The sequence below is a fragment of the Acanthochromis polyacanthus genome, chromosome 1 (assembly GCF_021347895.1).
Source record: "Acanthochromis polyacanthus isolate Apoly-LR-REF ecotype Palm Island chromosome 1, KAUST_Apoly_ChrSc, whole genome shotgun sequence".
NCBI classification, from domain to species: Eukaryota; Metazoa; Chordata; class Actinopteri; family Pomacentridae; genus Acanthochromis; species Acanthochromis polyacanthus.
The window spans coordinates 9,557,710-9,575,947 of record NC_067113.1 but is presented as its reverse complement, the minus strand read 5'-3'; the positions used below and the strand labels follow the sequence as shown (position 1 = coordinate 9,575,947).

Genomic DNA, 18,238 nt, shown 5'->3' with positions numbered 1-18,238 from the left:
AAACATGCAGGAAAGCAGCAGAGTTCATCACATCTATTGTGACTGTTTGGGTCATTCCAGTGTGTATGGATTTACTGGACAGAAAGAGAGAAAAAATGATGTTCAAAAACAGGCCTCAGAGGAGGTCGGATACACAGGATAGCACACAAGAGACTACACTCCTGCATTAATTCAAAATTTAACAGTAGGGTACTGTAAAATTAACACATAATAGTTGAGTTTGTTCATTACTGATATTCAGATCTGTTCAACTTTGTCTTTGATGACAGACTCAGTCTTTCTCAGCATGGTGTGAACCAAATTTCTGAATAGAGAGTTTTTTCAGTTCTTTGCCCGTAGTGTCGGTCCTGCCTTTTCTATAAAATGCCTCAAACTTTTTTCTCTAAGGCATCCCTATATTACGACATTCCCACCTCTGTGCTTCACTGTCAGGATTATGCATTCGCTATGGTAGTCCGGGGCAGTTTCCCACCAGACATGCTGGACCCCATCTGAACTAAACAAATTTCATTTAGTCTCATCTAAACCAAAGAATGTGCTCCCATACATCAGTCAACAGTTAACGTTTCAGACGGCTGAATCTTTTCAGTTTATTCTCTAATCTTGTATTCATAAAGTTCTAGAGAGATCAAGAAACGTTACAGGTAAAACCATAAAGAAAACTAAGTAATACCGTTTTTTTTTTTTTTTTTGTGGTCTGCTGCTGTACATGTTTGTTTGCTGCACATAGAACTGCATTAACATTTGGACTAATGCTGTGTTTGCAGCTGCTGAAGTTTGTCCCAGAGAAAAGTGACATTGATCTGCTGGAGGAGCACAAGCATGAGCTGGAGAGGATGGCCCGGGCTGACCGCTTCCTCTTTGAAATGAGCAGGTACGCAGCAGTACGTCGTTGTAAAACTCTCTGCAGGAACCAGCACCAGTGTTAGGTTAGGGATCCGATTTCTCTCGTCAACTCCATTTTTTCACTGCAGTCAGAGCTGGATAAGGTTTTACAAGTTCAACTTATACAAAAGTCTGCGTCTGTGTGTTGAAACAGATTTGATAGTCTGTAACGTGCAGCCATAATGGAAGTATTCCAGGAATTTGCAGAGTTTGTGTAGAATGTCTTTTCAGAAAGAGGAGCTCTGGAAGCATCAACGTGACGGTGCTATCAAGAACAGACAACAGACTTCAGAGTGATTCATCATTTAGCTGAGAGAAAAGTCACAGCTGCCCTTTAAGGCCTGTAATCATATCAAACAGGAGAGACATTTTAAATCAGTGCCTTTTTTCTGTACTCCATCCTTTCTCAGAATCTGCACTTTGTTTGTACAAGATAATTAAGCTTTTTCATTTCCTTTAGTGAAATATTACTCCGTCCGCTTTCTTCCTTTTGACCACATCTCCTTTGGTCCGAGTAATACATCTGGGAATTTATTATTTCCTTTTTTTGCCATTTAATATCCCCTGTCCCTCTTTGAAACTTTCACTCCCTCCTTTCGGGCAAGTTTAACATGCCCATTTGTCAACTGTCCAGCTTGATGGGAGCCTATTGGAAGATAAAAGCAGTGAAAACTGAGAAAGGGAGTTTTGTACAATTTTAATTTACACTCCACTGGAGACAAATCCAACTTACCTCCCTTTCTGTTTTTTCCCCTTTCTCTTCCTTTTACCTCTATCTTCTCTTCACAGAATTGACCACTACCAGCACAGACTGCAGGCTCTGTTCTTTAAGAAGAAGTTTGCAGAGCGTTTAGCTGAAACCAAGCCGAAGGTTGAAGGTAAGGACAAACAGGAATCAGAAGTGAACTTTGTGATTCCTCACAGAAAGGAAAATATTCAGTATTGTATTCAGTACAGACATTGAAAGAATTATAATTACAAGTATTATATACATAAGCCTGATTACTCTTTTGTGCCTTGGAGCTTCATTCAGAACTATTTAAAACACATCAGTGAGCCACAGTGTGACATGTTCCTCCATTAACATGAACACACTCTAGTTTATTTTGACTCCACTTACAGCATCTGGGTGTTGTTGTGCTGTTTGTTAAAAGTGGCCAGCAGTTTAAGGAAATTCTCCTCCTAAAATCATATTTGTGACATTTTTTTTTTTTAAAAGATTACATTAAGAGCAATGGGCTCAGGGCTTAGTGCTCCAGACAGGGCAGAGAAGTCCAAAAGAGACAATAATAAAGTATCGTATAACAGAAGCTTTTCATCTGAGAGTCACAGATATTACTTGGCACTGGCTTAGATTTTCTGACCCAGCTGCACTCTTTTGACATGGTTTAAGTATCACATGCAAACAGAGCAGAGGATTTCATTTTGGAGAGACGGTTTTACATATTGTACACAGATGCGTACCCAAATGCAAAAACAAAAACAGGCATCAGGTTTGAGCAATTTAGCTAGTGCTTTTCACAGTCTCAACCTTGAGTGTGCACGTATGTGTGTGCACGGTCAGTGAGGGTGGTTAACTGTTTGTGGGCCCGGTGTAGTTTTCCTTTCAAGCCAGCTTCCAGGTTACCAGGGAGGCTGTTTTGGAAAGCTGGCCCATGTTGAGAGGAGAGAGTGCCTCTCATAAACACTGCAGCTTTCTTCAAAGACTGAAGAAAAAGGCTGCCATGAGACATATGTGTGTGTGTGTGTGTGTGTGTGTGCATGTGTGTGTCGTGACCTAGCTGTCACTGTGTCTGTTTGAGCCAGAGCTACTTGAGAGAAACTTCTGCTGGCCTCAGTGCTCATCTGGCCTTTGATGATGAAGCGCATCACATCATTTTTGCCAGCAGTGTTTTATTTGCAGCGAGAGCTAACTGGCACTTGAGCCCCTGTAAGCTGCAGAAATGTTGTCAGATCGTCAATTCATTCTAGTTTTAGATCAAAAAACTTCTCCTTTACTGAAATACATTACTCAACGCCATGGATGGAAAGAAAGTACTAGCAGAGGCATAATCCTGTGAGTTGAGTTTTGATTAAAACCTTCAGAATCTCGGTTGTTGCGTCCAAATGTTTCCAAACCACACTGCTCGACGATGTCCGTAATAAAGTTCTCATCTCATTTTGTTATTCATGTTACTTTGTCATATAGTCTAGAAGAGGCTGTATTTCCCTGGACCACCCAGCGTGTTCAATAGAAGCATTTCATATGACAGTGCAGTGAACAGCCAGGCCTTTCTGCATCCAGCAGCTCACTGTCAGCAGAGCCAGAAGAACAGTTCCCATGCTGCATCACAGCAGAAAGAACTGTAACAATAACAATATGGATTTTGTTAATGATTTTCACATTCACACTGAGGTTTCCTCTGTGGAGAGAGGGAACCACCTGCACTTTGCCAGACATGTCTATTCTCAGAGGGAAAGGAGCGGACAGTATGGGGATATGTTTGGAATATTCCCTTCCTCCTGCTGTTTTATGGATGGATGGAAGGACTTGACGGGTTTCCCCACTAAGCTGCCCAGTTGTTGTGGGGAATATTGATCACTCATCATGAAGGATGTGAAAAATGAAGGAAAAGATGAGAACTTTTGGGCCACGTTCAGCCGAGGCTTGAGTTTCTCTGTGTCTGTGGACTTTGAGTAAAGAAACAGAATGGAAGGGAATGTTTTATAGCCAGTTCGTTATGCAACAGAAAAGGTTGAAAGTGCGCACATGTCAGTCACCAACGGTATGATCTCTCCAGCTGCTTTCCTCTCTTTGTCTCCGTGTTTCTCCAGCTATCCTGAATGCGTCCAAGGAGGTGGTGCGGAGCAAGCGTCTGACTCAGGTCCTGGAGGTTGTTCTGGCCTTCGGCAACTTCATGAACAAAGGCCAGAGAGGGAACGCCTACGGATTCAAGGTCTCCAGCCTCAACAAGATTGCCGACACCAAGTCCAGCATAGACAGGTGGGTCAGGGGGGACCGTGGACATCCAGTTAACCCATAGCGTCTTAGAATGATACCAAAAACCAGGCTGTCTGTGTGTCACAACTCGCTGTAACATAAACCAACATGTGTCAGACATATTGCACAAATCAGTATGTCGAATACAAATTAATATCTCTACAGATCTTTCCTCACAAAAACAAAACAATTTTTTCAGTGTCAGAAGTAATGAAATTCACTCCATACTTTCATTGTTACCTTGGTAACAGGCACTGCTGGCAGCTACTGCAGCATAATTTCCCATGGCTCAAACTTGTCAAAGAGTAAACAATAAAATGGGTTCAGCATAGCACACTCACTCCACTGCCATGACCTGATTCCACACTACACAGCACGTCTAAGCAGGTGTTGACTTTGTCGTGTTTTCACACCAAGGAAGTGACAAAATAACATATAGACAGATGGCATGCGGAGTAAATAGAGTTGCTTTCACACTGTAGTTCATACTCTTCATGTGTATTATTTGATAAAATAGTTTATATGTTGATTAGAATGTAGTACATATAAAAATAGTGTACAGTGTTCCACTTGTCTCTTACATCACAGAAAGTGTACTTCCAGCACTCATACAACTGCATGGAAGGTATCATCAGCAGTGTTTCATATGTCCTGGGAGCATACTGTTCCTTAAATTCCTGTGATCCTAACAATGTAAAAGCAGAGTTGTAGGTGAACTGGTACACTGGAACTGTCATGAGTATGGAGGGATCATGGCAGCTCCAGCGTACCAGAGAGGCAGGAACTTTGTAGATCTGCAATGCTGTAAAGTTACATCAAAGTCATTTTAAGGATAGGACAGATTGTTTTCATAAAAAACGACTTCAAAATATGTAACCTTGATACACAGAAATTAGTTTTTAGTGGTAAAATCAACAACTGCAGAGAGATGTTGAAAAAATTCAAGGTTATTCTTTTTCTGAGCTAAGAGCTATTTCTTGGGTTACTTAAGTGAAAGATTGCTTGATTGTGTGTCTTTATTCGTGATTCACAGAAACATCACCATGTTGCACTACTTGATCATGATCTTTGAGAAGAACTACCCGGACACGCTGCACATCCAGGAGGACCTCAGCAGTGTACCAGAGGCTGCCAAAGTCAAGTGAGTACAGCTCCTTTCCCTGTACAGATGTGTGGAGGTTAGAAGCACTGCAGCATCTGACAAAGATTCTCTCCATTTCTGTTTTTTTTTCTGTCTCTTTAGTTTGTCAGAGTTGGAAAAGGAAGTGCACAGTATCAAAAGTGGACTGAAGGCTCTAGAGGCGGTGAGTTGTTATGTGCTCCCTCCCACTGGTTCTTCTCCCGTCTGTAATTATGTTTTCAAGCAGTGCATAGATGGACAGCAGGGTGAGGTGTTTAAGTGCTGGTAATGCTCCACGGACTGTTACATGGATCGGCTGCCACACACAGAAACAAGAACTTCACTGCAGACACACACCTTACAGTTCACAGAAAGCTGAAGCATATAAAGAATGAGAAGTATGCACCAGTTCTTAGTTTGAAAATCACACATCTGGTCTGCATTACCCCCTGCAGGAGCTGCACTACCAGCAGAGCAGGACAAGGGAACGTGGGGATAAGTTTGTGGCTGTGATCGGCGACTTCATCACCGTAGCTGGATTCAGCTTCTCTGAACTGGAGGACCAGCTGAGTGAAGCCAAGGACAAGGTAACCTAACTGTTGAACCATTCATTTCTGCAGGGAATAATGTATGCAGATGTCAGAGAGGATCAAGTGTAAGTTCATTTGTCCATGTGGGTGGCTTTAATGGAGTCTTGGCAAGTTGTCTTCACTTCCAAGTCTGTATGTCAGACAGACTGAAACCTCTGTGCATCTTATCCATCCATCCAATATCTACACACCACTTAATCCTCATTAGGGTAGCAGGGTGCGTTAGTCTGTGCCAGCTGACTGAAGTTGAAGACCGAGGACACCGTGGACTGGTCGTCAGTCTATCACAGGGCTACACATAGAGACAAACAATCACATTCACACCTACAGACAATTTAGAGTCACCAATTAACCTGAGCATGTTTTTGGACTGTCGGAGGAAGCTGGAGAACCTGGAGAAAACCAAGTAATGCACAGGGAAAACATGCAAGCTCCATGCAGAAAGATCCCAGGAAGGCCGGAACCTGATTTTCTAGCTGCAAGGCAACACTGCTAACCACCAAACCACTGTGCAGCTCCCTCTGTGCATCCCTCTTAGTCTGTTTAGATAACTTCTGCAGGGTTTAGGAAGCCCAACATTGAAAGATTACCCTGGATTTCCCCCAGGTCGTGTCTTTGTTTGTCTCTGCATCCACTCTCCTCCTTTTTACAGCTGCGATAAATGGCTTTTTGTACCCTGCTGGCTCAGGTATTGATGAATGGTCGGAAGTATGTAGGCTGAAAATATCAGTGGGAATGTTGAAATCCCAAAGGCAGTCAGTGTTGAAAAGATTTATGTGAACATGTTAATTCATTTACAGGCCTTCAGTGCTCACATTTTATGTAATGTGAGTTAATTGCACTATACTTTATTATGAGGGTCTTCCAAAAAAAACTGACATAGTGATGCTAAAGGATCAACAGATTGACAGAGCAAGAGAGAGAAGGAAAGGTCTTTGGGTCTTTGGGCAGAGCCTCCGTTTGCTGCATTATTTGTTGAAGGAGGAGGTCGGTAAAAATTGGAGGGAAAATGCGCCAGTTGGGACTTCAGTGGAAGAGAACGGGAGGAACAGGGCACCAGTTCCAGCTGTAAAACAAAAGAACCTGTGTTCACTGGCCCAGATTCTAAACGGTGTCTATGAGTGTGTGTCTGTGTGGTTGGTAAGCGGGGAGTGTGACACATGGACTCAGTGCTTGTCAAGGCCCTCTGACGCTCTGTTAGGTTTCCACTGACATACAAATATGGAAGTGTGGGTGTGTGTTTAAGAGTAAAGACGATGACTAAACAGAGCAGGTAGTCCACTGAGGCTGATGAAGCTCTATGGCAACAAATACTGTATATGTGTGTCTGTAAGAGAAACACACATGCTCACTAGACACCACTACATCCATTACAATGGATTACAGTTGTCCGAGGTCATGTGGGTTATTGGGACAGAGGTTTCCAGAGGAGGAAGGTATTTTTATCTTATCCAGAGAGATTGGTCGGGTTTATACTCACCAACACACCCAGTCATCAACATGTTCAGAGAGTTCACGATTCACTTTCTGTCCAAGAACAGACAGCTCAGCTTCCAACCGCAAAAAAGCAGGGAGTGCTTCACAATACACATATACCCCGTGTGACTGTGTATGGGAAATATTAAGACAATACGAACTAGAAAAGTTGTCAGAGGCTGCTCATTCCTCCATATGGCATTGCCAGAAATGCAGCATATTTTTTTCTTAGAAATGCAGTATTTGTTTACTAGTTATTGATGATCAGAAATCACGGCAGCATAGAACATGTCAATTTAATATCGATGTACCCACAAACAAAATGACCTTGAGCTGTGCACAGGCATGTGTTCTGCATGTGTACATTATGTACGGATACCAAATCTCGTGACCTAAATATGTAGCAGGCGGCAGGAATTGATGGGACTCAGAAACACCTCCACAATTTAATCAGTTGTTCCTTGAATCATTTCTGACAGATAAGTCCAGATAATTCCTCAGCAGTGGGTTTGTAGTAGGATCACAATCATGTGATCATCAGCAGGCAGCTGATGTAGTGTTCACTTGTTGTCATGGTTACAGAGACACCATGGAGCTATCTCACAATGATACGAAAATCTTTAACAAATCCGTGGATCCAGACTATAAGCTGCATCAATGGCAAAATCTAATCACTTGGTCCTTGTGTCATTTCTGATCTTTCCTGAAAATTTCCTCTAAATCAGTTAGTCCGTTTTTGAGTAATGTTGCTGTAACGGACGGATGGACAGACAAAACCATGTTGATCATCACATAACTCAACCGCGATCCTTGGCAGAGTAATTATGATCTCTAGTGGTAAACGTGGCCTGGAAAACCCTGGTTCAGACACTAACGTGAATTTGGTTTTGCAGTAGATGGATTGGAACGTTAAAAACGGCACCTATGAGTCTCATCAATCTGCCTTCATCAGAAAGTCCTTCGGGTCACACTTTCCTCATTCACACAACCAGACCAGTGTCTTTGCACATTATAGTCCATTTGTTCCAAGTCATGTATCTTCACATTGCTGCCAACCATTTTCCAAAGCTTGTAAGTGATTTCTTCGTGTTTCATTACCTTTCACACAGATATTAAAGCTTATTATTAGTTTCTTTTTCAACAATATGAGAACTGACCTGTAGAGACATATTTGATTGAACTAATCCATCACTCCATGTGTCAGGCCCGCTTATAATTATCAATATTATTGTTCAAGTTATGTAAGTGGTGTTACAGATTGATTTTTAAAGGGAAGAAGCAAACTGCTCTTTTATCTACTAACAGAGTCACAGTGATTGTTGATTTGTTGCCAACAGCATAATATACTTTATAACCAAAAGTAATTTACAATGTTGCTCTGTGACATACCTGAAAAGTAACTGCATTTTAGCCTTTAATAGAGGAGCATCTAACCATGTTGACTACACTGCAGTCTCCAGGCACATTTGCAGTATTTTGCTCATATTTTCATTTTGACTAACCACTAATTTCCAACACTTATTTCCCAGTTGCCTGCTTCCATTCAACCACCTGACAGCTGGTAGTCGCCAGTACCAGTATAAACTATGACCCCATCCCTCAGCTTTTTTCTTCCTACACGCCTTCTTCAGGCGTGGAGTCAAAGCGTGACCTGGGTGAGCACCCAGCACAACTATTAATGGAGCCTGTTTATAGGACTCCACACATACTCATAGAACTGGAGCTACAGCCTAACCCTAATGTCATTTAAATTACAATCAGAAAGGCTTATAAAACCATACCTTGGAGCGACCTTTCCCGATATTTTTTCATCAATTATAGGTTGCATTAAAAAACTTATTATACAAGAGTCCTTATGATGTACTTCTATGTTGCAGTCAGACCTGCACAAGCAAATGATAAAAGTATGTGACTAAAATTTGTCACTGCACTTCACTGCACACTCCCTGCACAGCCCCAAACATCAAAGTGACAGTCAGTGACCTGCTGGTGAACACAAAGGAGTCTTCAGTGGAGTCAGAAACAGAGCTAAAAGGCCAGAGTTCCACCTACATCCATCACATGGCAAAAGAAGTGACTAATATTGCTCTCTGGCTCTGCTGGATCTATAATCTTATACATGTTTGCAAACATGTTTGCAACTTTATCAGGGGTTAATGTGTCTTTATTGTGTTTTCATCTTGTTCTATTGCACCCAAGTGATTACAAAATACAGCATTAATGACATTTTACTGATAGTACTGCAGTACTTGTGTAACTACTCATCATACAGATGTCTTTTATTTTCTCTCCAGTCAGCCGACACCATGAAAACTATGAAAATAAATGACATACAAACATTTCAGAAATACACAATGTCTTACAAAAAATATCTCTAATTCGATGGATTCCAAAAAGTCTTTCAAGTTACTGTTCTGTTGTTAGATGGGCCCCATATGCTAGCTTGCAACAGCACTGTATTAAACCATCCATACATTGCAACACATAGAGAAAAAAAATCATAATTTGTGTGCCACCCTATGAAAATTGTCTGGCTTCAACGCTATTCATACATTGACAGAGACAGACTGGTATGTTGTCTGTGTGTGTGTGTGTCGGTTTGTGTAGAGGCATTCCACTGAGCTCACCGCTAACTGAGGGACTGTTGTGAAACAAACTTGGCTCATTTCCTCAGATCCTTAACGTATTAATGTCTGTAGAGCGTGGGGGTCAGATACAAATAATCTGATTCAAACTGAGGACATCTTCCTGTTCAAGTTTGTGATAGACAAAATATGAGCTGGTTTGTGTTGTTGAAAAATACAAACACTTTATTAAGTTTCCCTGTAGTTATTTTACAGAGCACATTTGCAGGGCAAACATATAACAAACGGGAGTTTTGCAGCGTTTTTTAAAATACATTTACACTTAAGTGGGCAAAAAGTCAGAACTCAAAATCCATGATAAAAACAATAAAACTGAAAGTCAAACACTAAGAGTACATTTAATTCTCCGTCAAGCACACAACGAGATAATTAGCCTCTCGCAGAGCACGACTGTGTTTGTGTCTGTGAGATGAACTTAATCTGTGTGACTTCACATTCCCCACTTCATTGTGTGTGTTCGTGTGTGTGTTTACCCACTCAGCACAGACCCGAGGGACGAGAGGAAACAGATTTGACCAGACACATAATTACTAGGAGAGAGAGGGATGATGGTGGAGTTGCCATGGTGACCGGTACCATAATGACAGGATGGTTTTGCATCCTCAGAAAATAGCGATCCCCAACTCAATTTTATCACAACACTAGGACCGCATGCTGTACACTTTACGAGCCTCACATCAGCTGGACTGATATGATGTTTTCTGTCACTCCTCTCCCGGTCTGGATGGAGGAGAGTAGTACAGTACAGTACAGGCCTTGCTTTCAACTGAACACTGATTTATTTTGACATTGCCAATGATTTTTGTCTGCGGCATGACAAAGTGATGTGTTAGCACAGTATTTTACTTATCAACATCCACTACACTGACAGGTTTTGAGTTCGGAATAACTCCACTTCAACCAGGTACAGCACTAAAATGCTTCTTAAGCATTAGGAAATGATTCAAAATGCTCTCAAAAGGCTCATTCTGCATAATAACTTTTGATGGTACATACATTACATCGTTCAAAAGTCTGGGGTCACACAGACAATTCCATGTTTTCCATGAAAGCTCACACTTTTATTCATGTGCTAACATACTGACACAAGGGTTTTCGAATCATCAATGAGCCTTTCAGCACCATTAGCTAACACAATGTAGCATTAGAACACAGGAGTGATGGTTGCTGGAAATGTTCCTCTGTACCCCTATGGAGATATTCCATTAAAAATCAGCCGTTTCCAGCTAGAATAGTCATTTACCACATTACCTCTGTCTACACTGGATTTATCATTCATTTAATGTTATCTTCATTGAAAAAAACAGCTTTTCTTTCAAAAATAAGGACCTTTCTAAGTGACCCTAAACTTTTGAACGGTAGTGTAAGTGTTCTCAACAAAATGCCTCTGAATAAGTCAGTATATTATTTCAAAGCTGTTGCTCATGTTAGTGAATATACAGAGAATTTTCACCTGCTACCTTCACCTCCATGGAGCTATTTACCAGCTTTAATCAGATTCATTGTTTTGGTTCTGTGACTCATCTTCGCCATCCTTTCCGGTTAAAGCAAACATCTGTTTTCAGTAATACATAAAGCTCTGGTAAATCCACTGCACACTCCCTGCACAGCCCTTAATAGCAAAATGACAGTCAGTGACCTGCTGTTGAACACAAAAGAGCCTTTAGTGGACTCAAAAACGGAGCTAAAAGGAGAGAGTTCCACTTAAATCCATCACATGGCCAAAGAAGTGACTAATATTGCTCTCTGGGTCTGCTGGATCTATGATCTTACACGTTTGTAAACATGTTTGATTCTAAATAAAAAGAGTCATGGACTGAACAGTGTCTACCTCTTTTAGAAACACTGAGTGAAATTGTGTTATGTGAAAACCATATAATCATATATAATCAATATTTCGCCCTTTAAAGACGGATTATGTTTGTTTCTGCACATGTAATAAATTCCAGTTTGCTCTAATGTCCACCTGATGTCTCTTAGGAGTCCCTGTGGTTTTTCAGTAGAACTGTGTGACGTTTATGTGGAATATATTCTATCATATTGTGTTTAATATAACTGGTTGGGCCAATAGTGGTATATTGTGCTGTATACTGCAGTGCAGAGCTGAGTGTGTAGGAATGTAGAGAAGGTTTGGCTGCAGGCATTGTCCTGGCACAGAGCACTGAACAGCTTGAACAGAACACGGTGGACATACGGTGGTCAAATCATGCAGTCATTCTGCTCCCTGTCTGTTTCTGCAGTGCTTGTTAACACAAAGCATCCATGCTAGTAGATGACGTTGAAGCACATGCAGATGAAAACTCGCGTGTTCCTTTCACAAGATGAACTGAATCAAGGCCAAAGCAGAGGATTCAGTTTGTACAATAAAGAATTTGTTTTTGGTTTGTGTCAGCTAGCCGTGTCACTGTATCCATATTTACATGTTATGTGTGATGGCTGCATGCAGGCCTGCTATCTGGTAAACTCATGTCAAACTAAAAATTGACGTATGTTCTTTGCAGTTTGCCAAATCTTTGAAGCACTTTGGGGAAGAAGAAGGGAGGATGCAGCCTGACGAGTTCTTTGGGATCTTTGACACCTTCTTACAGTCGTTCAGTGAAGCACGGCAAGACCTGGAAAACATGCAGCGACGCAAAGACGAGGAGGAGAGGAGGGCACGGATGGAGGCCATGGTGAGAGAATAAACCTCAGACTGCCATGACAGCTTAAACTAAACAGACATTACATCCATCCATTATCTATACACCACTTAATCCTCATTAGGGCTGCGGGAGGCTGGAGTCTATCCCAGCTGACAGCCTGGACAGGCCACATAAAGAGACAGGCACACTCATATTAACACCTACGGACAATTTAGGGTTGCCAATTAACCTCAGCGTGTTTCTGGACTGTGGAGGAAGCCTGAGTACTTGCCAAACTCCATGCAGAGGGATCCCGGGAAGGCTGGGTCGGGAGCCGGGGATCTTTTAGCTACAAGGCTACAAGTGCTAGCCACCAAGCCACTATGCAGCCCTGTAGACATTACAGTTTTTCTTTATGATAACTCCATCTTTTTTCTCTCTGTCTCTCTTTCTCCAGCTGAAGGAGCAGAGGGAGCGGGAACGGCGAGCCAAGAAGGGCGGAGCTTCAGATGAAGTCGGCGGGGAGTTTGATGACCTGGTGTCAGCGCTGCGCTCCGGCGAGGTCTTCGATAAGGACCTAAACAAGTTCAAGCGTAACCGCAAGCGCTCTGTCAACCAGCTGGTGGAAGGTGGGGGTCGCGAACGAGCCGTCACCAAGGTCAACTACTAGGCTGGATAAAGGAAGGACAAAAAAATAAATACCGACTAGACACCTGAATTCTGCCATGGCGTAGATCTCTTAACACCTTTAGTCCAGGTCCTGGAACATGACCGCTCACATTGGAGAGGATGTAAATAACGGCTGGACTGGACATGTAGCGACACATATGGACACGTATGCCGTCTTGAAGGATGCAGCACTCTCCTCTGATTGGTCTTGCGAAGCTATTTCCAACCTGTTTGTCCTGGATGAAGGACAGTTGGAATGGCTAGATGGATGGACACACCACTGTGACACATTAGCCCATGTCATCTGACCATATCCTCTAACACTGTGCTCAAGGTTCTCACTGTCTATCTCCCTACTGTTTTTCACTTCCTCTCTTTTTTCTCGCACAAACCCCTCTCTGTTTCTCTGTAAACTCCTTGGTGCTGGAGAGGAATCATTTTACTCTGTGGCTCTAATGGACATTGGGATCAGCAAGTCACTGTACATAGACACAAGACCAAGAGAAAGGATTAGAAAAAGGACTATGAAGGATCTCCAGGCAGGTTTTAAAAAATAACAGAGATAAAGAAGTCTAGCGGGAGCTAAGCCAACACCTCCACAGTCATGGTTGCTTCAGGTATTCCCCAGAAACAAAGACCTCTCAGAATGGATGGATGTTCATGAAGGGCAAGGAGGAATGCTGAGGAAAGATGCACGACGGTGGGCGATCCCAGCGCTCTCATACGGCACACAGCATTCCCAGGGAGGATGTACATACATCCCGACCTGCGCAAGAGCAGGAGACAAACAGCTCTTCTCAAGGAAACTTCTCAACTTGATCCACCTGACAAAATGACTGTGCCACATGGGTCAAGCCTCACCTATGCTCTAAAATGGTTTCAACATTGTTCTGGCATTAACTCGTGCCAAAGCAAAGAGAAAATAAATGTAAATGAATTAATACAAAACATACTGCAATTAGGCATTGATATATATATTTATATTTAGATGCAGACAAGCTAATTGCAAAGATGTAGAGGTTTTTTATGTTTTGGGATTTTGTACACGCAATGCATTATTTGTTGGTGTTGCAAGTTCACATTGCTGTTGGAGTGAATTTCTATACATTTTGCGCTTTATGTAAAAGAGATAACTGCTCGACCTTTTCACACCTGTATGTCTTGTTTGCACTGTAGCTTTTCTGACAAACTTCACACTCAAATGTCCACAAGCCAACTAGAGCATCCTCTCAGTTCTCCAATTAACAAAGATAATGAAGGAATGCCATAAATGACTTTAAAGGCACAATCTGCAGTTAGTTTACAGTGCTGTCCCTGCTCTGCTGTCAGTCTGTGAGGTCCATACCTGGCTTCTCCATCACCTACAACTAGTGAGCGTCATCCATAGTATCTGTGAGATCTGTTCCACTGGTACTGAAACATTTGATCTGTGGACAGCCATCAGCCCAGCTCAGGATGTGTCTCTCTCACTAAGTGAAACTGGTGCTGCATCACACTCCTACCAGGATTCAGCATCTCTGTTTCCAGCTGGCATCATCACATCAGACCTTATTGTATTGTCAGGGCACAACGAAGCACTTACAGGGCATATAAACTTCCACTTGATGAAAACTTTAGGGTTCTTTATTGACAGGAAACTAACACAAAGACTACCACCTCAGAGGGGATCGTAGAAAAGATTCTGTGCTTCCATCTTTTCATGCAGCTTCTCTCAAATGTTTACATCATGGCGGGCAACCTGCTGCCAAACCAGTCAGACCCAGATACTGAAGGCCAAGCTCATTTTTCCTAAGGTTTTTATTATTATTATTATTATTATTTATTTGCATCTGTTTTTCCAAAACCTAAGCATGACAGAGGCTGCAGCAGGATGTGTCAGGTCACCTCAGCACAACATCTACAGTAATAAATACAGTAGTCTGTTACAGGAGTGTTCCACTGAGAGAGCTCTGATCCTGGGGTGAAACAGCAGCTCCTGGTCAGTGCTTCAGGAGAAGGTTCAAGCTAATCATCATTGATTACGGTCTTAGATCATCTGTTTTATTCTTTCTGTCCACACATGTGTATACTGTAGCGCAGTAAAAGCCCATATGAGAGGTGTCCAGGGTTGGACAGTAACACAAACATCCTCTGTGTAACTTCTCTGTCAGCCCGTTCATCCAGAATCAGAGGAGAGGACTCGAGCTGAGGCTTTTATTTCACAGCTCTATAATTTGGCATATAATGCTCCTTACATTTAGTCGGGTTCAATGTGGCCATGCTGGCCCATGACTTTGCACAGCAGCCTGGTTGAGTTTGTCAGAGAAAGGAATGAAGTGCATGTTCTCATAGTGACGTTCAACTAAACTCCGAGTTCTCCTGTTGCAATATTCCCACTGACTCAATGAGCACTTATTATATATACATTAATATTACTAAAGACAAGAATACTTGATTCTCAGTGTTCTGAACAAACTGATAGACTTGTTACACAGCACAGTGTGTATGAGTATCTGTAATGATGACTCTCCCAGTTTGTCCTTTTTCCTTCGTTCTGCCTGCTTCTCTCTTCTGAAACATTGTCAGTGTTCACCTTTAAGTGCCTCTGATCCACTTTTTACACTTACCATTCCTCTTACTGTGTTTTAGTGCTCGTGACTTTCCAAGAAACGTACAGTATGTGCTGGTGAAATGACAGTTTTCATAGACTAACTGGCGCCATCTTGTGGCGTCAGATGCTGCACTTCACTATGAGTTGAAGCGGACATCACAGCCAGGTTAAAGCACTTCTGTGTGTTAATATGGTTTGGCTCTTAACCACTGATCTAGAAACTCACTAACCGCTTCTAAATAACTCCATTAGATGTAGCTTTGTGTTTCTGAAGTCATTCTGTTACCTGAGCACAGCTAAGTTTCCCCTCCATAGCTTTAATTTATCCACACTGAGTTCTGTCGCAGTGTCACCTTATTCTGTCAGATTATACTCCTGCAGTTTTTCCTGAAGTAGAAAGAAGCCAATATGCAGCAGATTAGAAGATGTGAGACAGAGCAGAGAGGACCTTTGAGTTTCCATGTCCCACAAAAAAAGAGATGAACCGGGAAACCAAGAGGCTACAAACAGAGGAAATGAAATATGATTGCCTATTCTTAAACCAGCATCTCATGTATATTTGAGCTATTCTGTTTCTTAACTTCTGCTCCTTTGTTTTTCAAGTTAATCAGAGTTAGTATATGAGACTTCAGCAGACCCTTTAAACTCTTAATTCAGAGCTTTAACCCATATTGTAGTGCAGACTATTTACAGAGGGGTATTGCAACATTGTCAGTATTAATACATGTTTGTGTTGTTACATGTTTGGATGTTTATTTGGCCATTGACTGGCCCGTTTTTGGAGTGTAAAGTTGGAAATCAGAGGAAAGAACTTAGTAGCTTGTTCAATGCACTTTTACTATGGGAAGTTTCCATTTGCAGCGCCGTTCTGAGGGCTTGGCTCCCTGAGAAATGAGAAGGGTGCAACGGAAGTGTGGTGCGAAAAAATAAAACATGGTGTGTAGAGAAAAGAGATAAAAAGGGTATGTGAGGCTGGAGACTCCGGCTGGACCGCTGGAAACGCATTAGTAGTGAGTCTGTTGAATGGCAGAGGTGACTCTCCTGCTTCAGTGTGTTTATGGAAGAGGGAGGGATGCGGGGTGTTTTCTGTCACCACATTTCTGTCATTACATGCACATGGTGTCGACCTGCATGACTAGAGACGGGTGCACAAAGTGTGGCGTGTTGACTTTATCCTTTAACAGAAAATTGCTTGCATAATGGAACACACGTGTTCCACTACGAGTTGTACTGCCTGAGAAAAGTTGCACCCATTCTTCGAGGTTGTATAATTGTGAGGAGTCAGTATTTTTATGGATGGGGAAAAAAAAGTATCCTCCACCGAAAGATGTACAGTTGGAGAAAAAAAAAAGCATTTTGTACACCATTCTTGATGTTTGAGATAAGATGAAAAAAAAGTAGAAAACATTGAGGAATGTTCCATTTTCCTGTAAATTGTACCTCTATTTATTTGCCTTATTTAGTTTGCTATATTTTGTATGTACACACAGCATTAAAACAAAATGTTATATTAAAAATATGAATAAATAAACTGTGGTCCGTGTATGATGGATAGTTCTGAGACTTGTATAAGAACGAGAATCTTTTTTTTTTCTATAATTTTATTTTTGTTTTGTATTTTTTCTCACCCTTTGTCTTTTGTAGGGTTACAATAAACTTTCGTCCCTTACAAGTGACTGTTTATTCTCTTCTTCACTGTCATTTGTTGAGACAGGTTTGAGTCATAGCTGCAGAAATAGAGGGAAATGTGCTTACAGTGTACGAGAGGAGAGAAGGATTTCTAAATGTTCACAGCATGTAGTAAATCTCAGATCATGAGTGAAGATGCTTTCATTTTGATACCTGTTCCAGATGATTTCAGCTTAACCGTTTGTCTAAAAAGGTGAAATTATGGTGTCAGAATCTCTTGGTATCCCTTTTGCTCTGATGACTGCAGCACTTGAGCTGAATGGACTCCAGCAGTTTGTTCAGACCTGGTGATCCGTGTTCTCCCAGCATGATGTGATAGTTTTCTGAACAGATTCTTGTCATGTCTGGAATGTTTGTCGCTCTCGTAAATGTTTGGGGGGGGGGGGGTTAAGGTGAGACAGTTGTGGATTAAAGTCCATGACAGTCAACACTCCTACTTTCTTTGGTCTTCAAGTCAAAGCTTTGCTCATTGTCCTGCTTCAGTATGAATCTTTCTCCACAGAGATGCAAACCAGAGGCTGAAGCTGGTCTCTGAAGAATGAGGTGCTGCTTCAGGGTGGAGTTGACACTATCAAATTTGACCTGTGTAAGTAAAACTGTAATTAAAATATAATAAATAACTTAAACAATAAATATCGCACAGGATGGAACTGCTCAGGCCAGAGTCAGGCAGTGTGGGTGTAATTTCAATTCAGTTCAATTCAAATAAATTTTATTTATATAGTGCCAATTACAAGTGAGATTGTTTCGAGAGGCTTTACAGAACCCATATGTCTGAACGCCTAGAGCAGCCCAAAGGTGACGGTGGCAAGAAAAAAATCCCATTTAACAGGAAGAAACCTTGAACAGAACCCAGCTCTTTATGTGAGGGGACTCATCTGCTGTTGGCCGGCGGGTTGGGAGGGACAAAAAAGGTAGAGAGGGTTGAGGAAGGAAATGCATGTTGGGGAGTAATGCAATACATGTACCACCG

At 41.8% G+C, this 18,238-nt stretch overlaps 1 protein-coding gene across 1 annotated transcript in view; it reads left to right on the top strand.

Annotated features, from left to right (window-relative positions):
- The window catches only part of LOC110951688 (disheveled-associated activator of morphogenesis 2), a 115,189-nt gene extending 97,937 nt beyond the window's left edge, over positions 1 to 17,252 (top strand). Inside the window, 8 exon segments of the mRNA XM_051945971.1 lie at positions 768 to 874; positions 1,675 to 1,763; positions 3,700 to 3,868; positions 4,899 to 5,006; positions 5,109 to 5,169; positions 5,441 to 5,572; positions 12,198 to 12,368; positions 12,775 to 17,252. Of these exon segments, the coding sequence (XP_051801931.1) occupies positions 768 to 874; positions 1,675 to 1,763; positions 3,700 to 3,868; positions 4,899 to 5,006; positions 5,109 to 5,169; positions 5,441 to 5,572; positions 12,198 to 12,368; positions 12,775 to 12,987 (1,050 nt within the window). The 3' untranslated portion in view covers positions 12,988 to 17,252.
- The last annotated feature ends 986 nt before the right edge of the window (positions 17,253 to 18,238 follow it).